At 40.3% G+C, this 25,239-nt stretch overlaps 1 protein-coding gene across 1 annotated transcript in view; it reads right to left on the reverse strand.

Annotated features, from left to right (window-relative positions):
- LOC150078585 (voltage-dependent calcium channel subunit alpha-2/delta-3-like) overlaps positions 1-25,239 on the reverse strand; it is a 307,888-nt gene that overhangs the window by 255,032 nt on the left and 27,617 nt on the right. Inside the window, exon 3 of the mRNA XM_090384625.1 lies at positions 15,228-15,302. Within this exon, the coding sequence (XP_090240751.1) occupies positions 15,228-15,302 (75 nt within the window). The remainder of the gene's footprint in view (positions 1-15,227; positions 15,303-25,239) is intronic.

Raw genomic sequence — 25,239 nt, forward strand, 5'->3', positions numbered from 1 at the left:
TTAATTATCAAACCGGCAGAATTACTTAACAAGTATAGATCACTGTTGAACAAAAGCCGAGAATTAGGGTTGAATTTGAAAGTGTCTGCAATTCTGCCCAGACACGATAGGAGGGAGTATATGATGAGAGCCTTGTCGATCAATTCGGCCCTGGAAAGATTGTGCAAGGCTCAAGGGGTAGAATTTTTTTCAGCCTGGACTGTACTTGTTAACAGGAGAGATTGCTTCTACAGGGATGGGATACACTTAAACAGAAAGGGTGCAAGAATATTTGCTGATGCTATCGAGGCAGTGTTAGGTGGGTCGGAAAACTGCTAGCTTGGGGGGGAGACAAAGACCAATAGATTGACAGTAGCCACTGGCAGAGGTGAAAGAGATTCTTGCACTGCTTCTATTAGAATGAGCAGAAGCCTGAAAAACAAGATGCATGATATTTCAGAGACTGCTGGGAGCCATTGCGGTACAAGTAAACACATGGGTTGTGTTAGGGTAGCTAAGAATAGAAACAGGTGCAGGTATACTTGCGTGTACACCAATGCTAGGAGTTTAGTAAATAAATTTGATGAATTTGAGGTATTGCTCAAAACATCAAAGGCAGATGTTGTTGGGATATCAGAGACGTGGTGTCACACAGATATAAGGGATGCAGAACATGAATTTGGGGAGTACAACGTCTACAGAAAGGATAGACAGGATAGGAAGGGGGGAGGGGTTATGCTATTAGTGAAGAAACACATAAAAACCAAGGAAGTGAAGCCAGTCGACATCGCTGGACAGTGCAGTGTTGAGTCAGTTTGGTGTGACATAAGCATTGGGAGATCAAAATTGAGAGTAGGAGTGTGGTATAGGCCTAATGACTCTGATGAGTATAATAAGAAACTGTACAGGGAAATAGAGTGGGCCAGTAAATCAGAGAGTCTTATAATGGGAGATTTTAATTTCCTAGATATTGACTGGAATTTGGGGGCTGGTCACTCACACACTAGCAGGGCTTTTGTGGATTTATTGGATGATTGTTTTCTACATCAGTATGTTCGGGAGGCAACTAGAGGGAGTAATACTCTTGATTTGATTATCAGCAGTGATTCTTCATGCATTAAGAATCTGCAGATAAATGAACCACTAGGTGGCAGTGATCACAGTGTGCTGAAGTGGGATTTACTCAAAGAGGTAACTACCATTAGGGGTAAAGGGAAGGGTTATTGCTTCCGTAAAGGCGACTACGATGGACTGAGACAGTATTTAAATTCTATACAGTGGGACCAACTGATGATGTTACCAACAGCAAATTTAAAATGGGAAGCATTCAAAGAACTTATCTTGGAAGCTACTAGGCTTTACATACCAACTAAGAAATATTGTTCAAGGTTTAGGCCAAACTGGATGTCAGATGAACTAATGAGGCATATGGCAGAGAAGAAAAATGCATGGGATACTTACAAATTAACACATGACACAGAAGCCTATGATAGATACAAGTTGATATGCAACCAAGTTACAAAGGAGGTTAGGCAGGCGAAGGCAGATTACGAGAAATCCTTGGCAAGGGATGCAAAGAAAAACAGCAAAGAGTTCTTTACTTATGTAAACTCTAGAAGGAAGGGGATGAATCAGATTGCTCCACTTGATATTGATGGGTCAACTGTTGATGATCCTGCTCAGGAAGCTAACAAACTAAATGAATATTTTGCATCGACATTCACACATGAGGAGTTATTCAGCGAGGGGAATGCCAGAGGTGTATTCAACTCTAGCAGTAAGCTAAAGAATCTTGAAATAACTGGGAGTAAAGTGGAGGAGAAATTGTTGAAGGTAAACACAAGAAAGGCACCTGGGGTGGATGGGATCTATCCAGTTATATTAAAGGAGGCAGCAAAGGAAGTAAGCAAACCCTTAGCCATAATTATGAGAGCTTCCTTGGACTCAGGGGAGGTACCCATAGACTGGAAATGTGCAAATGTGACTCCAATTCACAAAGGAGGATCAAAGGCTGACACAAGTAATTATAGACCTGTGAGCTTAACTTCTGTTCCAGGAAAATTAATGGAGGCACTGGTTAAAGAAGCACTGCAGGATCATCTAGACAAGACTTCAGTTATAGCTCGTACACAGCATGGTTTTGTTAAGGGGAAGTCTTGCCTGACCAATTTGATTGGATACTATGATGCAGTCACAAAAGAACTGGATGCAGGGAATAGCTTTGATATTATATACTTGGATCTTAGAAAGGCTTTTGATACTGTTGCACATGGAAGACTGCTACACAAATTGGAGCAGTGTGGCATTGGAGGCAAATTGCTGCTATGGTTAAGGGGTGGTTGAGGGGGAGAAGACAGAGAGTGGTAATCAATGGACACTGCTCATTGTGGACTAATGTTATTAGTGGAGTCCCTCAGGGCTCAGTGTTGGGTCCATTATTGTTTTCTGTATTTATAAATGATATTGATGATGGTATATCAAGCTTAATGTCCACGTTTGCAGACGATACAAAGGTTGGCAGGGTAGTCAAGGACACTACTGACATTATGCTGCTGCAACAGGATCTGGAAAGGTTCAGCAGATGGGCTGAGATGTGGCAAATGTGGTTTAACATTGACAAATGTAAAGTACTACATATGGGAAACAGCAACCCCAGAGCAACGTATCAACTCTGTGGTACTACACTGACAGTGGTTGAGAATGAAAGGGACCTGGGGGTGGTTGTGCAGGCAGATATGAAGTTCTCTGATCAGTGCAGATGGGCTGCAAGAGTAGCTCATGGTGTATTGTCAATGATATATAAGAATTTTTCTAGTAGGGATAAGGAGGTGATTATTCCCTTATATAAGGCAATGGTCAGGCCACACCTAGAGTACTGTATACAGGTATGGAGGCCTCATTTCAAGAAGGATGTAGAGCTGCTGGAACAAGTACAGAGAAGGGCAACACGATTAGTGAATGGAACAGAGGGGTGCTCTTTCGAAGAAAGGCTTAAGTTTTGATTAAAGAGACCTATATGCTCCGGATTCATTACTACTAAAATTAAAATTACAGTTGCTCAGAGCGAAAAGGATACAAAAATATAGATTGTAACAGGTTTAATAATAGGAAAATATACATATATTAGATTAGATACATAAAGCTTTCAGTTATCTAGTTAACCTTCTTCAGTCGATATGAAATGACAGTTAGAATGGAGGCATGTACTGTCAATCTGGTATGTGAAGCGCGTGGCTAATTATTTGAGGTTGAAACCTGTGGTCGTGATGTATATGGACGTGGCCAGCACTTGTCAATGGACAGGATCATTGCTTCGGTGATAGGGTGGACTTAACAACCACTGTTCCTGTTCACTGAGGTATTGGAGCATTTGATGTTTAACGATTCCAACCAGGCACGGTGCAGATAATGGCGGGACTTATCCACAATCACAACATCGCGGTGTGGGTCAATGTCGTGGTGGGTTGCCCAGATGTGCTCGGCAATAGCCGAGTGCTCCACATCCACTAAGCGGATCGCTCTTTTGTGTTCGGAAAGGCGTTTTTCGAGCCGTCTCCCAGTTTCCCCGAAGTAGCACCTAGTGCAGTCACGGCAAGAGATGCGGTAGACCAATCCGCTTTGTAGTAGGGTGGGGACAGGCATTTTCACTTTGGAGACAAGGGATCGTAATTTCCTGCCTGGGAGTTGCACGCACTTTATCCCATGTGATTTTAAGATTCTACAGACTTGTTGTGATAGGTTTGGGTAGTATGGGATAAAGGTGCTCGTGGTTGAGTCACCACCTTGGATGTTTCTGTTGGTCGCTACGTGGTCGCGTGCCTGTAGGTCACACCTGTCAAGGGTATTGATGGGATAGCTACACCTCGTAAGGTCAGCCTTGACTTCAGCAATTTCTGTGCGCCTCTCATTTACAGAGCTAGAGTGTGTCCAGGCACGAGTTAGTAAGGTTCGTGCAGTGGCAAGAAGATGGCTACGCATGTGTGCTGACCCGAAGTTGGTAAATTGGCCAGCACACATAGGTTTACAATTGACTGTTGTTTTCAAGCATGTGTCCTTGCGCCGGACAAGGGTGTCTAAGTATGGCATGTTGTTGTTCGATTCTAGCTCGATCGTGAATTTTATGAAAGGTGACAGAGAGTTGAGGTGGGCTAAATTCGGTCACCTGAATTTCTGGGGATAACTACGAACACATCTTCCACATAGCAACACCAAAAGGCGATGGGATCTGGTACGTCTCTAAATGCACGACCCTCTAACTCCTCCATCGCGATGTTTGCCGTGACCGAACTAACCGGGAAACCCATGGTTGTGCCGTGTACCTGCTGGTAAATGGAGTCGTTAAACACGATTGCACCGCCTGTTAAGCACAGTCTGAGGGAGGTGGAGATATCGTCTGGTGTTAGTTTGGTTCTGCTGCCAAGGGTTTCGTTACTATCTAAGCGTTGTTTTGCACATGTGATGGCAAGTTCTACAGGTAAGGAGGTAAAAAGTGAAACTACATCAAACGATGCCATAACCTGATCTTGTGAGATGGATATGGTACGGATCCTTTCTATGAACTCACTACTGTTAGAGACGGTTTTGGTGGTCTTGTCTACTAGTGGAGAAAGGAGCCTCGACAAACTTAGATAATTCGTAACTCGGTGAGCCGCAACAGGATACAATGTGTCTTAGTGGTGTGCCTTCTTTGTGTACTTTCAGTAGTCCATAAAATTGTGGGATCTGGCAGACGGAGCACGGAGGTGATTACGTGTTGATTCTGTTATTTTCTTTTGTTTGAGCCAGATGTTGACGAGGATGTTCACTCCTGACTACCATCGTTCCAAGGCTTTGATGGGGGGAACGGTTAAGGGCATGTAAATAGAAGTGTCCTGCAAGAGCAGCAAGGCTTTTGTCTCGTAATCTGCACGGTTCATTACGACTGTTCAACATCCTTTGTCTGCCGCTAGGATGACGATGGATGAATCCCGTTTCAGTGTCGTAAGGGCAGAAATTTGTTTGTGGCTGAGATTGGAAGAAGCGGGGCGAGCATGGTGTAGAACTGCTGCAGTTTTTGGGCAAATTGTGTTTGCCACATCTTCAGGGAAGTGTGTTAAACACGCTTCTACGCCTAAGGCAGTATCAATGATCGATGGGTTTCTTGGGAGAACAGCAAATTTCATACCCAGGGTGAATAGGTCTATTTGTTCTGTAGATAATTGCTTGTTGCTCAGGTTCAATACAAAATCTGTGCAACCTGCAGAAAGTGTATTATGCTGATGATGAAATTGATGGGATTCATTAATTAAAGCATTGAACTTACGTTTTTGACGTGCACGATAGCGTTCAGATTCTCTGACGGCTTGGTAGTACAAGGTATGGATTAAATTGGTGTAAATAGGATCGGGAACTAGACTCCTACGTTCGACCAGCAGGGCTGCTTTGTTCGTTGAAGCATATTGCAAGTCTCGATGAAGGCAGCCAATCCATATGCTCAGGGTCTTGTAGCTGACAGGCATGTCGCATGCATTCGTTAGGAAACGGTGGTTTGTAAAGATATCCTTTCGGGATAAATCTGTTTGATTTGCACCTGTGTTTCGTCATCAGCATAATACCCCTCCGCAGGTTGCACAGATTTTGTATTGAACCTGAGCAACAAGCAATTATCTACAGAACAAACAGACCTATTTACCCTGGGTATGAAATTTGCTGTTCTCCCAAGAAACCCACTGATCACTGATATTGTCTTAGGCGTAGAAGCATAGTGAGTTCATCGAAAGGATCCGTATCATATCCATCTCACAAGATCAGGTTATGGCATCGTTTGATGTAGTTTCACTTTTTACCTCCTTACCTGTAGAACTTGCCATCACATGTGCAAAAGAACTCTTAGATAGTGACGAAACCCTTGGCAGCAGAACCAAACTAACACCAGACAATATCTCCACTGCTCTCAGACTGTGCTTAACAGGCGGTGCAATCGTGTTTAACGACTCCATTTACCAGCAGGTACATGGCACAGCCATGGGTTCCCCAGTTAGTTCGGTCACGGCAAACATCGCGATGGAGGAGTTAGAGGGTCATTCATTTACAGACGTACCAGATCCCATCGCCTTTTGGTGTTGCTATGTGGAAGATGTGTTCGTAGTTATCCCCAGAAATTCAGGTGACCGAATCTTAGCCCACCTCAACTCTCTGTCACCTTTCAGAAAATTCACGATCGAGCTAGAGTCGAACAACACCATACCATACTTAGACACCCTTGTCCGGCGCGAGGGCACATGCTTGAAGATAACAGTCCATCGTAAACCTATGTGTGCTGGCCAATTTACCAACTTCCGGTCAGCACACGTGCGTAGCCATCTTCTTGCCACTGCACGAACCTTACTAACTCGCGCCTGGACACACTCTAGTTCTGTAAATGAGAGGCGCACAGAAATCGCTAAAGTCAAGGCAGACCTTACAAGGTGTGGCTATCCCATCAATACCCTTGACAGGTGTGACCTACAGGCACGCGACCACGTAGCGACCAACAGAAACATCCAAGGTGGTGACTCAACCACGAGCGCCTTTATCCCATACTAACCAAACCTATCACAACAGGTCTGTAGAATCTTAAAATCACATGGGATAAAGTGTGTGCAACTCCCAGGCAGGAAATTACGATCCCTCGTCTCCAAAGTGAAAACACCTGTCCCCACCCTACTACAAAGTGGATTGGTCTACCGCATCTCTTGCCGTGACTGCACTAGCTGCTACTTCGGGGAAACTGGGAGACGGCTCGAAAAACGCCTTTCCGAACACAAAAGAAGCAAACCGCTTAGTGGATGTGGAGCACTCAGCTATTGCCGAGCACGTCTGGGCAACCCACCACGACATTGATCCACACTGCGATGTCGTGATTGTGGATAAGTCCCGCCATTATCTGCGCCGCGCCTGGTTGGAATCGTTAAACATCAAATGCTCCAATACCTCAGTGAACAGGAACAGTGGTTGTTAAGTCCACCCTATCACCGAAGCAACGATACTGTCCATTGACAAGTGCTGGCCATGTTCACGTACATCACGACCCTAGGCTTCAACCTCAAATAATTAGCCACACGCTTCACGTACCAGATTGGCAGTACATGCCTCCATTCTAACTGTCATTTCATATCAACTGAAGAAGGTTAACTAGATAACCAAAAGCTTTATGTATATTTTCCTATTATTAAACCTGTTACAATCTATATTTTTGTATCCATTTCGCTCTGAGCAACTGTAATTTTAATTTTGGTAGCTTAAGTTTCGCAAATTAGTGTTTGGAGACTAGGCACCAGCGAGGTGATCTGATAGAGGTGTATAAAGCCTTGAATGGTTTGAGCATGCTCAATGCTGATGGGATTCTTCCTCCTGCTCAGAATAATCACCTGAGAGGGCATAAATTCAAATTGAGGAAAGACAGATGTAGGATAGATGTGCGGAAATTTGCCTTTAGCCAGCGGGTGGTTGGTAGGTGGAACAGACTTCCATCCCTTGTCGTGGAAGTTGATAGCCTAAATAAGTTTAAGGCTCAGCTGGACAGGTATTTTGAACGAACAGAGGGTTGAAGTGGAAGTGGTTTTTTTTTTTTTTTTTTTTGGCTGATGCTGCATAAGCTTGCTTTCTTGCATCAAATGCCTCTGCTAATGCTAATGACGATCAGCAACTCATGATATGGATGACACACATTGGAGGATGTTTAATTTCTTCAAGCAGATGGTTCGAAAATAGGCCACAGATGCTTGAAATTTCAGTTTCCTGTCTTGTATCAGGCCAAGGAAATGGAAAGTGTGAGCAAGAGGAACTGGCACGTTATTTATTTTTAGCTCTGGATCAGGATGAAGTGACCAAAGTTTGCAGATATGAGTGGTAGTTGTTTTCTGTTCAGCGAGATGATATCCATTACATAAGGTCCAGGATTGAATTCTCGTTAAAGCAATTTGTAGCTGCCTTTCGATAGTATTCATACTGTGTGATTGGCAGGATATGGTGAGATCATCAGCATACATGTATACTTCAATCATTTTTGGAAGTTCTTCCAAAATATTGTTGACCCTAATTGCAAATAGAGTTGGACTCAATATGGAACTCTGTGGGATACCCCCTTCTTGAATGTGATATGTTGACAGCATGTTTTTATATCGGACTTGAAATGGAAGCAATTTTAAAAAGTTCTGAATTTATTAAAGGGAGATGGCCTTTCAGCCCCATCTGATGCATATCTTTAATAACACCATGATGCCATGTGGTGTCAAATGCTTTATGAATATCCAGGTTCACCGTCACTAGATGTTGTCTCCTGACGAATGCATTACGAATGTTGGATTCAATTTTTACAAGTAAATCTAGGGTAGACCTGTTTTTATGGAAGTCATATTGGTGATCAGAAAGGAGATTTTCAGAGTCTAGAATCCAGGTGAGCCTCTTATGCACCACCCTTTCAAAGATTTTGCCCAAACAGCTTGTCAATGATATTGCTCTGTAATTCTGAACTAGAGAAGGATCTTTGCCTGGTTTTGGAATAGCACAAATATAGGAATGACGCCATGACAGAGGATATGTATTTTCTGAGAAGATCCGGTTATAAAAGAGTAATAGTATGTAGAGATCGGCTTCACACAGATGCTTCAGCATACTGCAGTGAATGCTGTCTGGTCCTTCTGCACTGTTCGGAAATTTACTGAAATTCTCTCAGCTCGGATAGAGTAAACAGCTGGTTATATGGAAGTGAAAGTCTAGTTGAGAAATTAAATTTATGACATTCTGCATCAGTTTTAGTACATTGAAAGAAGTCACATAAGAGGAAGAGGCAGAAATGTTATAAAAAGATCCTGCTAAACCATTTGCAATGTCAGTAGGAGATAAGTCCTGCCCATTGCATTATATCATCGGAGATTGCAGCAGTAGAAATTTCCCATTGAGAGCTTGAATTTTTTTCTAAATGAGGTCAGTATTTTTGTTAATAGTTCAGGCGAATTTAATCCAGGAGTCATATTTTGCTGTCTTCCTAATTTTTCTTGCTTTGGCTCTGAGTTTTTTTGTACTTAATTATGTTGGCGGTAGTTGGAAATTTGCAAAACTGGTTCCAGGCACGGTTTTTTCTCATTTCACTTTGGAGCATTCTTCATTCCACCACTGATTTTGGTGTACACGCTTGAACTGATCAGATTTTGCAATGGAAATTTCTGCTGCAGATAATATATGGCTTGAAATGTGGTCAGTTACGTCATCAATATGTTTTTGTTGTACATATAGGTTGTCAAGTAGGACACAAGTTGAATAGTTTTTCCAATCTGCTTTATGAAAGTTCCAAGAAGTACAACCTTTAGGACATGACACCATCTATGTTTGAATTGAACTGATGATAGGAAAATAGTCACTGTGGAATGGATCACTTAGCACTAACCGTTCTATGATTGGAAAAAGAGATGCTGAACATATGGATAAGTCTATGGCTGATGTAGTATCTGTAGGCAGTTGTATATGAGTTGGAGAGACAGTGTTTAATACAGTCAGATTATGGTTATCTAAGAATGTTTTAATTGAAACATTCCTAGATTATGGTTATCTAGGAATGTTTCAATTAACTGGCCTCTCCTATCCATGGTGAAAGATCTCCACAATGGATGATGACCATTGAAATCACTGAGTAAACAGACAGGAGGTGGCAGTTGTGTTAAAAGGTTGTCAAGTTCAGTCTGGGAACAAGGATAATTAGGTGATATATAAACAAATGCAAGGGTTAATGATATTCCCATTGCCATCCGAACCACTGCAACTTCTAAGGAGGTTTGTAGTTGGAGATGTCTTGACAGTATGGTCATTTATAACATAGTATAGTTTTTATTCTATGTTATAAATGATAAAACATAGTACAGTTTTTGAATTTCAGTGAAACTTTTGGTGATAAAAATGTTTCCTGTAAGCATACGCCTACCGTGTTAGTTTGTATGAATAAATCATTCAGGTCATCAGTTTTACTGCATAATCCTCTGCAGTTCCATTGTAGGAATTTGTTCATTGGTTGGGTTTATTTGATCAGGATTGATTGTTTTTTCTGAGAAGGTTTCTGTCTGCTTAGTTTTGAGTTTTCATTTCCAAGAAAGGTTGGGAATCCTGCGTCCATGGTATCTTTGGCTTGTAATTCTAGTACTGTGTCTTCATTCTCTGACTGGACATCAATTTTCATGTTGCTAATGTGTGGTTTCACTTTCTTCTGGTTGGGATACTGATCGGAGTGTTGCCGGTCTCATTGACTGCAGTTTTCTTATTGTAAGTTAGCATAGGTTTAGCCCAGGTGACAAAGAAAAAATTTGGATCTATGGAGACATCTGTTTGGGTTGCAGCTGAGAGGCTGTTTTTGGTGACCGATGCATATTATTGGCTAGGCATGGTTAGCATTATTTGCTTTCTTGCTTCAGGGTATGTGACTTTATGTTCCACTTTATACTTCTGGATTTTTTTACCTGTTTTCCAAAGGTCACACGCTTTAGAAAATGCAGTCTCCTTGGAGCCGCAAATAGAGCACACAGAATTGCCTCGGCATGCCATCTGAGAATGGCTGTACTTCTGGACTTAAAGCAGCAAATGGGATTCGGGATGCAAGGTCGAATCTTGCAGTTTAAGTAACCTGCTTTTACAGAAGATGAGAGATTTGTAATACTGAATGTCAAGGTTGCCTTTAGCCAGCGGGTAGTTGGTTGGCGGAACAGACTTCCATCCTTTGTTGTGGAGGTTGATAGCCTAAATAAATTTAAGGCTCAGCTGGACAGGTATTTCGAACGAACGGAGGGGTGAAGTGGAAGTTTTTTTTTTTTTTTTTTTTGGCTGATGCTGCATAAGCTTGCTTTCTTGCATCATATGCCTCTACTAATGCTAATGGTCAGGCCACACCTTGAGTACTGTATACAGGTCTAGAGGCCTCATTTCAAGAAGTATGTAGAGCTGCTGGAACGAGTACAGAGAAGGGCAACAAGATTAGTGAATGAAACAAAGGGTTGTTCTTACGAAGAAAGGCTTAAGTTTTGCAAATTACAGTGTCTGGAGACTAGGCACCGGCGAGGTGATCTGATAGAGGTGTATAAAGCGTTGAATGGTTTGAGCATGCTCAATGCCGATGGGATTCTACCTCCTGCTCAGAATAATCACCTGACAGGGCATAAATTCAGATTGAGGAAAAACAGATGTAGGATAGATGTGCAGAAATTTGCCTTTAGCCAGGTAGTTGGCTGGTGGAACAGACTTCCATCCCTTGTTGTGGAAGTTGATAGCCTAAATAAATTTAAGGCTCAGCTGGACAGGTATTTCAAATGAATGGAGGGGTGAAATGGAAGTGTTTTTTTTTTTTTTTTTTGTGTCTGATGTTGCATAAGCTTGCTTTCTTGCATCATATGCCTCTACTAATGCTAATGCCAAAATAATGGATCTGTTTGGTTGACATCTTTTTTTGTCATAATTCTCTGTGCATGAGTCACTTTTTTTTCTGCTAACCTCTTGAATTATCTCTTCTTCAGACACATTTAGTAAGTCCCATTCGCTGATAACTCCTTTAGAGGTGTTCAGAAAGTTATGGGCTGTTACTGACATAGGAATATTGTTAAAAGTTGTTAATTTTAACAGTTTTTCTGAGTGACTTGGCTTAGAAGCTTCAATTAGAAGGTCTCCAGATTGGAGCCGTTTAACCATTTTCAGAGATCCAACAACCGATTACAAACATTTCTGTATTAGAAAAGGTGATAGCTTGCAGACAGGTTGTGTGGATAGTGAAGGCATTATGAGAAATGCTGGCTTGTCTGTAGTTTGTTTTTCTGTCTGTAGTCTCTTTGGACGATTGAGCCATGCTCTGAATCAGTGTTAACAGTTCTGGAGCCCGTGGTCTCTAGCGGTGGATATGCATCACAATCCATCACTGCTCCATTTAGCCCTGGAAGAGGGAATTCCTTCTCCTAGGTTACCAACCCTGCCATGTGGAGGCAGGAGCAGTGCCAACCAGTGACCAAGCGATCAGCAGAAGAGGAGAGCAGTACGTTGTTAGTAATAGCAGTAACATTGCTAGCAGTGAAGCAGTGACATTGCTCAGTGAGGGAAGCAGTAACGTTGTGAGTGGTGGAGGGATTATTAAATCATGGTGTCTTGTCAATGATATACAGGAATTTTTCTAGCAGGGATAAGGAGGTGATTATTCCCTTGTATAAGGCAATGGTTAGGCCACATCTTGAGTACTGTATACAGGTCTGGAGGCCTCATTTCAAGAAGGATGTAGAGCTGCTGGAACGGGTACAGAGAAGGGCAACAAGATTAGTAAATGGAACAAAGGGATGCTCTTATGAAGAAAGGCTTAAGTTTTGCAAATTACAGAGTCTGGAGACTAGGCACCGGCGAGGTGATCTGATAGAGGTGTATAAGGCTTTGAATGGTTTGAGCATGCTCAATGCCAATGGGATTCTTCATCTTGCTCAGAATAATCACCTCAGAGGGCATAAATTCAAATTGAGGAAGGACGGATGTCGGATAGATGTGCGGAAATTTGACTTTGGCCAGCGGGTGGTTGGTTGGTGGAACCGACTTCCATCACTTGTTGTTGAAGTTGATAGCCTAAACAAATTTAAAGCTCAACTGGACAGGTATTTCGAACGAACGGAGGGGTGAAATGGGAGTGGTGTGTTTTTTTTTTTTTTTTTGGCTGATGCTGAATAAGCTTGCTTTCTTGCATCATATGCCTCTACTAATGCTAATGCTAATGCACTAGTACTCGCCCTTGGAAAAATGCTAGAAAATCGCACTGCAAATATTGCTTGGGAACTATCGCTTGGCACTCAGGACCCTGACAGAATAATTTTGAAAATAAAATGCTGAAACCAGTCTGGAATTTAACTAATTTATTATAAGGATTGTGAATATTTTCACATAGTAAGATCTACTGAAACTGATACAATTTAATTAGTCCTTCTAACATTGACATATGGTTGAAGGACCTTGAAATTAACTCGACAGCCTCCCTGGAATAAATTTCAATAAATGTATAATAAATTATAATAAATTACATTTTGTGTAATTAAATTGCTAATATAATGTGTGTACTAAAAATAAATCTGAGATCTCTAGAAGGAGAGGGCGGGGGATTTATCCACTTGACATTGATGGTTCGATTGTTGATAAACCTGTTGAGGTAGCTAACAAACTGAATGAGTATTTTGCATCTACATTTAAACACGAGGAGGTCTGTAGGGAACCGGAGGACAGAAGCTTATCAGACTCTGGCAGGGAGCTAAATGATTGTGTAATAACTGACAATAAAGTGGAGGAGAAATTGTTGAAATTGAACATAAGGCATCTGGGGTGGATGGGATCTATCTAGTTACATTAAAGGAAGCAGCAAAGGAAGTAAGCAAACCCTTACCATAATTATGGAAGCTTTGTTGGACTCAGGGGAGTTCCCATGGACTGGAGATGTGCAAATGTGTCCCCAATTCACAAAGGGGGATAAAAGAATGACACAAGTAATTGCAGACAATATTTTCCCTGGAACTTCTGTTCCAGGGAAAATAATGGAGTCACTAGTCAAGAAAATGAAGCGGGATCATCTAGACAAGACTGCAGTTATAGTTCAGACAACATGGGTTTGTTAATGTGAAGTCTTGTCTGGCAAATTTAATTGGATACTATGATGTGGTCACAAAGGAACTGGATGCAAAGAATAATTTTGATATCATATACTTGGATTTTAGGAAAGCTTTTGATACTGTGGCACATGGAAGACTACTGTACAAATTGGAGCAGTATGGCATTAAGGGCAAGTTAGTACAATGGATAAAAGGATGGTTGAGTGGGAGAAGACAGAGTGGTTATTAATGGACACTGCTCTTCTTGGACTAATGTTATTAGTGCAGTCCCCCAGGGTTCGGTGTTGGGCCCATTGTTGTTTTTGGTATTTATCAATGATATTGATGAACTTATATCAGGGTTAATGTCTAAGTTTGCAGATAATATGAAGGGTTGTTAATGACAATAATGATAGTATGCTACTGAAACAGGATCTGGGAAAGTTGAGCAGATGGACTGTGAGGTGGCAACTGAAGTTTAACATTGACAAATGAACTGGGTGGTACTATACTCAGGGTAGTGGAGAATGAAGAGGACCCTGTGGTTATTGCGCAGTCAGATATGAAGTTTTCGGAGCAGTGCAGACAGGCTGCAAGAGTAGCTCACGGTGTCTTGTCAATGACATACAGGAATTTTTCTATTAGTGATAAGGGGTGATTATCCACTTGTATAAGGCAATGGTCAGGCCAAACTGAATACTGTATACAGGTCTGGAGCCCTCATTTTAGAAAAGATGTAGAGCTGCTGGAATGAGCACAGAGAAGGGCATGGTGAGTGGAACAAAGAGTTGCTGTTACCAAGTAGGCTTAAGTTCTGCAAATTACAGCTTCTGGAGACTAGGCACCTGCAAGGTGATCTGATTGAGGTGTACAAGGCCTTGAATGGTTCGAGCAAGCTCAATGCTAACAGAATTTTATCTCTTACTCAGATTGCTAACCTGAAGAGATATAAGTTCAAAGTGAGGAAAGACAATTGTATAATAGATGTGTGGAAATTTATCTTTAGCCAGCGGGTGGTTGATAGTTGGAACAAACTTCCATCTGTTGTAGTGGAGGTCAACAACTTAAATAAGTTCAAGGCAGAACTAGACAAACATTTGGAGAGAATGGATGGGTGAAATGGGAGGTTTTTTCCTCTTTTTTTTGGCTGATGCTATATAAGCTTGCTTTCTTGCATCATATACCTTTACTAATGCTAATATGTATTCTTAACCACCTGTCTAAACTAAAATGGAAAAATGCTCTACATTGACTTTTTTCAGTAAAAGAGTATATCCACTATTTCTAATAAATAACTAAATTATAAAATATGAAATTAATACAATAAAAAATGCACTATTTGTGAATCATCTAAATTGTAGTGTTCTATCTCTGTTAACTTTATCTGTTCATATTTCTGACAGTTTTAAACAACAAAGGTGAGCATTTATCTATACAAAAAATTTGCAGATAATTAAAAAAAAATAAAAAAAATAGATTAAAAAATTATCTAAACAATAAATAATTAAGTAAGAAATATTAAATTAAACAGCTGTTATATTAAAATTTTCAATAAGAAATTTCTTATCCACCCCTGTGTCGAGTTATCCTGAGAACAAAGAAAATAACTAAAATGATAACAATATAACACTTGTAAATTATACTTACTCTTATATTATCTTCATTCGCTTGAACTAAGATATTTTCAAAGCATGGCACAACAGGTTCAATCACTTCAGAAAACTATTAATTAAAAAACACACATAATAAATTTAACTATACCACTGAAACAAGTACAAAAAAAAAGAGTTTTAGAATAATAACGTACAAAAATATAATAATAACAGTAATAATCTTCCCTTCTTCTTCCTTCAAGGTTGTCAAGGCCATGTAGCCTTTTCTGGTCTCATGCATCGCTTCTTTGATTCACCAGTTTTATCTTATAATGTTTTATCAACTTCAGTAATCTCCCTTCTCTCATTCTAACTATACGTTGAATCCATTTTTGTTTATAAAGTGGATCCCGGTTATTTGGGCCACCAGTTAATCAGGACAGCCATTTATTTGGGACAAATCTTAAAGATCAGAACCTAATCAAGAAAATAGCCAGAAGCCAGGGTTTTCTTCACTTAATTCGGACAACATGTCATTTAATCAGAGTAGGAGAGTGCAGCAAACATGATTAACCCCCAGATTGTCAGAGACAATCATAAGCCCATTGTAAAGTGAAATAAGTAGGCGACGGAAACATGATCACGGGTTAGTAGAATCAGCTGCTTCGTAGAATCAAATTTCAAAAAAACCAATTCAAATCTTTAAAATGCACTACACTTTCATCATATGTTCATATGATTATTATCATATGAACATATGCATATTATTATCCATTATTATCATATGTTCTGATATTATGTTGTTATTATCATATGTTCAGTTACAAGAATCAATTTTGAATGCCTTTGCAATATTTTTCTAAAGCACATTTCTGGAGGTCACAACCATAAAATAATAAAAACAATTTGCAGTTTCCGGTTTATTTGGCTTTTCCGTTAGTGCAATCTATTATACACAGTGATCACTGAATTATGACCACCTACTTAATACTTTGTAGGTCCTCCTTTTTCTGTCAGTACAGTAGTTATTCGACGTGGCATTGATTCAACAACATGTCGGAAGCGTTCGGGAGGTATGGCCAACCATGCCATGTGTAATGCAGTCAGCAATGCAGGTATGAAGGTAATTGGTGTATCCAGATGCCTGATATGACTTTCCCTAATGTCATTGCTCTATGGGATTGATATCGGGGGAGTTCAGAGGCCAATCGATATGCTGGAAGTCAGAACTATGTTCCTCAAACCATTCCTGCACAACAAGTGCCCATTGGCTCGGCGCATTGTCATTGCGAAAGACACCATTGCTATGCGGGAAAAAGTGTAACATAGTGGGTGTACAGAGTCAGCAAGCAGTTGATTGACAATAGTGGAGACCATGATACGTTGTTCCACATGCACCAGGGTTCCCAAGTTCCTGCCAGTGAAACATGCCCCACACCACACAACTGCTTCCACCGGCCTGCACTATTCATTCCATGCATGATGGATGAACAACCTCATGTTGTTGATGCCAAATCCGTACATGACCATCCACGGTGTGGAGTAAATAATGTGACTCATCCAACCAGCACACCTTCTTCCAGTCTTCTAACATACAACTTGCATTTCTTTGCACCAAGTGAGTCTTTTATGCCGATAAACCTTGGTTAGGAGAGGATGCCGTAGGGGTCATCTGTTGGTATAGCCCATACATGTGAGCGTGCAATGCATGGTCATGCCAGATATTGTTCTGGGTTGGCCCATGTTGTATTGGGCAGTCAACTCTTGATCAGTGCTGTGCCTGTTCGCCTGTACAAGTCGTTGGACCCGGCGCCGCTTACTTCTAACATCAACCTTTCACTGACCTTTGCAGTTTTGCCATCGGTTCGTTGTTTGACCATTTTGATGACAGTCCTGGTACATTACCTATGGAAATCGAGGCACCAGCTCGTTAAGCTCTTACCATCTGTCCTTTATTAAATTCCGATAAATCCTTTCTTTCACTAATAATAATCGGAATTTTACTATATACTGAACCACTGACACCTTATTATGCCACGTAGCTCCTTGAGGTGTCACAGACATTCTCTCAGATATGCCAGACAAACTGTACTTGCTACCTAACAGTCTAAAACGCTGATGGAACTGATACTCGGGTGACACTCAAGTCAAGTGGACTCAATTTCGGTGAAGTCCAGATGGTCTGTAACAGCCAAATCCTCTGCTTGCACCTTCACGATGGTGGGACTGTTAGTTAGTTTGTTTGTTTGTTTGTTATTTGATTTTTAGGAGCATTAGCAACTAAGGCCATATTGCTCCAGGATATGCGGTGGTCGTTCCCTGACGTTTCCGCATCCTCCGTATTTGGTGGTGACGGGCTCGAACCCCAGTCTAATCAAGAAGCATGTGCTATGCACTGCTGCTCCTTCCCACCTGGCTACGGAGGCGCCCCTGGGACTGTTAGTAACCTCCTGGGTATAACCTCCATGCACAAGCACACAGTGGGTGACCACACAGGTGTGAACCAACGTAAGCAGGGGTCGAGGTGTGGTGCCCACACCACATGGAGTAATGCCACCCCTCTGTGTTAACAGGTAGTACTAGGTGGTAGAAAACTCACATCAACTGGTGCAATACCACCACTTTGCTTATTGGAGGCTTGAAGTGGTGGAACCCATGTTTAGTCTCCAGAGCTAAGTTCCAGTCAACCCTTCCCCATTCTTCCATCATGCAGTATGACTGATGACTTTTGTGGTTAGGATGAACATTATGGCGAGATCCAATCTTCCTTACATTTCGAGTGTACAGCTCTAAAACGGTGATCGCAGGCCGGCCGCTAGATAGTACACCAGACTGAACCAATTGGTAACTCTTTGGAGGCTTCCTGATCAGCTAGTGTACAATCTTGCTACCTCTACTCTGCCAGAGTGGAGGGAGTCTAAGTAGTGTGTATGTGGGGTACACACTACACACTACAGTATTGTTGAGGCCACGTTATGTCAAGGATCTGGGTATATTCTTACTATGTGTACGCCATATCCAAAAATTTCATTACATAATACAGCATGTCCCACCCACTTTTTCTTACTATTGAATACACCACGAATTGTCAAACTAATAGAGTAAGCTTATCTGCGAAAAGATTTAAACTGTGTTCAAATGGAGACCACACCTAAAGAAAGACATCGAGCTTCTTGAAAGGGTGCAAAGACGGGTAACTCACCTGGTGAGATCGGCAAAAGGGCGTCCTTATGAAGAAAGACTTCGAATATGTGGGATGCAGAGTTTGGAAACTAGGCACCTTACAGGAGATTTGATTGAGGTGTTTAAGGCATCAGTAAAACGAATGAGGACGAAATTTTCAAGATTATAAATGATGCTAGAACTAGGGGACATAAATTCAAGTTATGGGGGGGGGGAATGTTTAGATTGGACTGCAGGAAGTTTTATTTTAGCCAGCGAGTTATAAATTACTGGAATAAGTTGCCAACATGGGGGTAGAGGCTGACAGTTTTTTTTTTTTTTTTTTATTTTTACTCCAAAACAGCCGAAGCCTTACAGAGGAGAAATTTACCGTAGAAATATAGTAATCCTTCTATTTACAATCTTTACACAATATCAGGTATCAATATACAATTTAAAATATACAAGGTCAATTTACAACGTATACAATGCATATCATGCGTTACAAACGATTTGCACTTTAGCAAAGCTGTGGTAACAGAGAAATTAGTATTTCTAAGCATTTTGTTGTTTTCTTTTCTTGATTGTTCACATTAAGTAGTTGCATTAGTTGCTTTGTGTTATTATTCTTATTGTTATACCAAATTTTTTTTTTTTTTTTTTTTCTTCACCAACTTATTTCTTACTAAACAATTGTTATTTCTTAACTTAGTTCATTGAAGAAAAAACAAACAAAAAAAAAAAAAAAAAAAAAAGATTTAAATTAATTATTTATATTTTTTGTTAAGGCTAAGTATACCTATCTTTATTGTTTTATTATTGTTGTTATTAGTAAGTTAATCATTTATTTTTATTCTCTATTAGTTTGATTGAAAAACCTTTGTAGTTCTTTTTTGATATTAATGTTTTCATTTAGGATATCAATGTTGGAATCGTTCAGCAGTTTTGCAGTTCTGTTGAAGTAGTGGAATCTGAGTTGATCAGTTCTGAATGGCTCTTGTGCCAGCATATTTTGTCTTCTCAAGACTCTTGGAGGACAGCTGAAGTTGATGAGGTAGAGCAGCTCGGGGGCATCGAGCTTGCCAGACACGAGATGCATTAGGAATTTGCAGTCTGCCGCAGCTCTTCTTTGGTAGAGTGGTACAATCCCAAAGTGAATGCACCATTCATAGTAGGATTTTGTTTTCAATTCCAACCTAGATTTGTACACGAGGAATCTGACTATGGATTTCTGAATACTTTCCAGTTGTTTTATAAGAATTTTGGTGTGAGGATTCCAGATTTGAGAGGCATATTCTAGAATTGGGTTGATGATCATTATGCAAGCTGTTTTTATGAGCTGTATATTAGTAAAATCGAAGCAGATTCTTTTAACCAGTCCAAGTGATTTGGAGGCCTTAGCTGTAGTTTTGTTTACATGTGTGTTGAAGTTTCCCTTCTCAGAAAACCATACTCCCAAATCTGAGACTTCATGTATTCTCAATAGCTCATGATTATTAGTTTTATAGGGATAATTAATCTTGTGTTTTTTATGATAGTCTGTGACAGACATGGTGCAGCATTTGTTTAAGTTAAGTGTTAGACCATTGTTTGTGATCCATCGGGTGATGGTGTCTAGTCCATTTTCCAGTGATTCACAGTCTTGAGTTGTTTTGATGGTTTTGTATATTTTTAAGTCATCTGCATAGGAGAGCACTTTGAAGTCAACATGTTGCATACAATCCTGTATGTCATTAATATATACGGCAAAGAGTAGTGGCCCCAGCGGAGAACCCTGAGGGACTCCCCTTTGTATATGGAAAGTGGAGGAGTATCTTCCTTCAAAATTAACTCTGCTTTTCCTGTTTTCAAGAAAGTTAGACATAAGTGATAAGGCATTACTTGATAGACCTGTGTTCTTTAATTTGAGGCAAAGCAACTTATGTGGTACAGAGTCAAAGGCTTTCTGTAGATCAAGGTATATAATGTCTATCTGATTATTATTGTCAAGGCTAAGTTTTATGTCATGTTCAATGGAGAGAAGGTTAGTCACAGTTGATCTGCCCATTAGGAAGCCATGATGAATGTGGCTGAATTTATTTTTCATGAAGGAGCAGAGTTGAGAGTAAAGCAGGTTCTCAATAATCTTGCTTAGGGGATTAGATTTGTGTATGGGTCGATAAGAGGAAGGTGTGTCTTTAGCCCCCTTTTTAAAAAGAGGGGTGATTGTGGTTTCCTTTAATATTCTGGGGAGTGATCCCTTATTGAAAATGGCCTTGATCAGATGTATAAGTTGTTGTTGCAATACAACAAAGCAGTGTTTCCAGAGTGCCATGGGGAAACTGCCAGTGTTTGTGTCATAACTTAATTTAAATTTGTTGATGGTATTCAGTAAAATCTCTGTATTGACTTCAAATTGTGTCAGGGTATCACTGAAATATGAGGAGGTAGAGGTGTTGTCAAGCTTACTGCTGTGATCAGCTTTTTCAGTATATAATTCACTGTAGAATTTTGCAAATTGATCTGATTGGATGTTCTCCATTTTGTTCATGTTTTTTTGTTTTTTTTGTTTAGATTGGACTGCAGGAAGTTTTATTTTAGCCAGCGAGTTATAAATTACTGGAATAAGTTGCCAACATGGGGGTAGAGGCTGACAGTTTGGGGAAATTCAAACGTCATCTGGATAGTACCTTCAGGTGAGGAAAGTGCATAGGATGATAGGTTTAATTTCCTTTTCTTTTATTAATTATTATTAATTTTATCATTGTTTTATTCGGGTTTTTTTTTTTTTTTTGGTTGGTGCAGCATAAGCCAAAGGCTTTCTTGCACCATACGGCCATTACTAATACTAATAAAAAAAAAATCTAATACTAACATTTCCTAATCCATTTCACAAATATACGTGGCCTCAATTCTAATCTCAACGATGTACATTTCCACTTTCAGTCTGACAAACCACATGTACATTTTCTCAAAGAATCTCAGTTATGGTTGATTCAACTACTGTACACTTCAGTTGCCCAAATTATTTGCTGTATGATTCCTTTCGCCTCAAAGGTGGTACTTGTGCATATGTCCATTCCGATATTCCTTGTCAGAGACTTGGTAATTTGGAATCTCCTTTTGTTGATCTTCTCTGGCTTAAAATCTCTCTACCTCATTGTGTCAAATTCATCGGTTGTCTCTACCGTTCTCCCAACTCCACTAATCACTTGGAGTTCTTTGACTTCCTCTCTTTGCAACTTGACTTTCTCCAGTCCAACTGTCGAGCCCGTCACCACCAAATACAGAGGATGTGGAGTGGTCAGGGAATGACCACCGCATATTCCCGGAGCAATATGGCCTTAGTTGCTAATGTTCCTAAAAACCAAATAACAACAACAACAACAACCAGTCCAACTTTCCTAATAGTGAGGTAATTTTCCTTGCTGATTTTAATGTTCACAACTCCAGCTGGCTTCCATTTTCTAGTCACACCGACCTAGCTGTTCGAGATGCTGAGGCTTTTGCAATTAGTAATGACCTTGCACAGATTGTTTATTTACCTACCAAAAAAACGGATAATGCTAACCATACAGCCAACACGCTTGATCTTTTTCTCACAAACAACCCTTTTAAGTACACGGTCGAAGTGAGAGGTCCTTTAGACACCTCAGATCACAACTTGGTGATTGTCTCTTCTTCAAGGCGCCTCCGTAGCCAGGTGGGAAGGAGCAGCAGTGAGTAGCACACGCTTCTTGATTAGACCGGGGTTCGAGCCCGTCACCACCAAATACGGAGGATGCGGAAAGGTCAGGAATGACCACCGCATGTTCACGGAGCAATATGGCCTTAGTTGCTAATGCTCCTAAAAACCAAATAATAACTCTTCTTCAATGAAGCCTTTATCTCATGGCTATTCCCAACCTTGTATTGTTTGGCATTACAAGAATGCAAAATGGGATGGCCTGCGAGATTTCTTTTCTCCTTTTCCTTGTTTGGATTACTGTTTCAAAACTTCTGATGTCACTGTTTGCTCAGATCGTGTCAGTGAAATTATTCTTGCGGGAATGGAATCCTTTATCCCACACTCCACTTTAAAATCTCCTGCTTTATCTAAACCTTGGTTTTCCAATAAATATTCTAAGGCTATTCAAGAGAAGAACGTTGCATATCTTATTGCCTTGTTTCCATTTCTTCAGTTTGATTTTCTGCATATACCAAAGCTCACAACAATTGTAAAGCAGTTATTAATCAATCCAAACTACAGTTTGAACAGGCAAAGAGTAGAAAACTTGCTTCTTGCCCTAATGGTAGCCGAGCATTCTGGTCTCTTGCCAAAGCTATTGGCTGCAACTTTTGTCCATCTCTTCTCCGACCTCTGTCCGAACCAGACGGTTCTATTGTCACTTCAGCCAAGGATAATGCTGACCTGCTAGCATCCCATTTTTCTTCCAACTCTTGTATTAATGATCTTGGTAAAACACCTCCCATCATTCCCAACACGCTCCATTCAATGCCTCCTGTGGTCTTCCATTAAAAGGATGTCAGAAGGATTTTGACGAATCTTGATGCTAAGAAAGCTCTAGGTCCCTATGGTATTTCTCCACTTGTTATCAAAACCTGTGCTCCTGAACTTACTCCTGTATTTTGCTGCCTTTTTTTTTTTTTCACTTTCTTATGGATTCCGTCAGTATCGATCCACTGGTGATATTCTGGCTTGTGTTACTCTTTTATGTACTAATTCAATGGAAAAGTTCGGTGAAACACAAGCAGTTGCTCTTCACATCTCAAAGGCTTTCGATCATGTTTGGCATAAAGGTCTTCTAAACAAGCTTCCATCTTATGGTTTGCCAACTGTTTTATGTAATTGGCTATCCAGTTTTCTCTCCGATCGCTCACTGAGGTTGATGGTAGATGGCTTCCTGTCTTCTAACCTCTCCACTAATGCCGGTGTCCCCCAAGGTTCAGTTCTTTCCCCACTCTTTTCCTCTTGTATATTAATGATCTTCTTCCATTGACTGGAAATCCCATCCATAATTTTGCTGATGATAGTACATTGCATTCCACTTTCCATTTTGAGAAACCTTGTCCTGTTCAATCAATTTAAACTTCTCGAAATCTGCTACCAATTCCTTAAATGCCGATCTCCAGGTAATTCTCAAGTGTGGCAAAGACAACTAAGTTGATTTCAATCCTTCTAAAACTCAGTCTTCTCTTATATCTCGTAAAAAGGATTCTTCTGCTCCTATGCTTACTTCTGGTGACACTCCGATTTCTAGGCAAAACGATATATCTCTTTCGGGCATTACACTGGCTTCTAATCTCTCTTGGAACAAGTACATTACAAATATTGCTTCCTCTGCATCTAAAAAACTTGGTTTTCTCTTTCGTTCTTGCCGTTACTTTTCTTCAAACAGTTGTTCACTCTTTACAAATTGCAAATCCGCCCAACCATGGAATATTGTTCCCACATCTGGGGTGGTGCCCCAAAACCTCTCTCAGGCTTCTTGATTCCGTTCAGAAGAGGGCAGTTAGGTTAATTAATGATTCATCTGTAATAGAGTCTCTCTACTCGCTGTCTCATAGACGTACTGTTTCTGCTGCATACCTCTTCTACAGATGCTTCCATGGGCACTGTTCTTCTGAATTGGCTTCTACAATTCCTGCTCTCTCTTTCAAAACAGTCCGAACACGTGCCACCACCAGTCAACATCCATTTACTGTCCAACTTCAAACTCACAGAACCAACTTTTCGTCTTCCTCGTTTATTCATTCAACTGCCGTTTTCTGGAACAAACTTCCTTCATACATATTTCCTGACAATTACAGTCTGCAGAAGTTCAAGTCCAATGTCAACAAATATTTTCTTTCGTCTTTTCAACCTCCAACCTAAGCACGGTACTAGGTACTGTAGGTTCTAGTACCTCTTGTGTTTGGGGTTTATATAAAAAAAAAAAAAAAAAAAAGGTCAACTAACTCCGCACTCTTGTACCTCACGTGGTCAATGGGTCGCATTCACTTTTCATATGGGTGATCATAACTCAGTGATCACTCATGGTAAATGGGGTAGTAAACTCGATTTAATTGCATTTGAGATAATACTGATAGCTGGAATTTTGAGGGTTTTACATTATTACGGTGAAATGTGTTCCCTCCTCACTGAAATCTTCAATTACATAAAAAACATAAATAAAATTTCAGAATCTTCTCTTCATTCCTATTTTTTAAGTTTCGTAAACTTGTTACTATGTATCTCACTTGCACATATCGTGTTAATTGCAATTTGTGTGTGCTGTGTTCTTTGTTATTGATTTCTTTTCTTTTTTGTTGTTTTAAATTTTTCAACCCAAAAAAAAAAAAAAGTCAGTGAACAGGAATATCTTAGTCAGTATGTACATATTGCGGTATTAATTAAGCTATGTACATAAGTAAAAATTTATTTTTATTTTGCTAAGCTGCGAAAAATATTCTTCTGATTTTCACATATCATTTATTATTATTAGCCATATGGTGCAAGGAAGCCTGTAGCTTACGCCGCACCGGCCAAAAAAAAAAAAAAAAAAATTCCCCCATTACAGAGAGAGAGAGAGAGAGAGAAGTAAAGGGAATCGCCAAGATTGAGAAGAATGATGATATTAAGCTAGGGATCCTGGGTTTACCAAGCTCATACTCACCAGATGTGAGCCCCTGGGGTTAAATATGATGAAGTACCCACTCTCTACAGTGTAATCTGATACAAAATGATAGTTTTGCACTCTTGAGAGGAAGAAAATTTTCATTTTCCATGATTGCTCCTTTTAGCCCTTGAAGGATAACTTTTCCTTCCAGGTTTCCGGCTCCACCACAGGGAAGCAGGGGCAGTGCCATGTGGTGACCAAGCAGCTGTTAGTTGTGTTAGTGAGAGATAAGAAAAAGAAACAGAAAGGTGTCTTTTCTTTCTGGGC

This window comes from Mastigoproctus giganteus, chromosome 11 (assembly GCF_048544385.1).
Source record: "Mastigoproctus giganteus isolate SK-2022 chromosome 11, ASM4854438v1, whole genome shotgun sequence".
NCBI lineage: Eukaryota > Metazoa > Arthropoda > Arachnida > Uropygi > Thelyphonidae > Mastigoproctus > Mastigoproctus giganteus.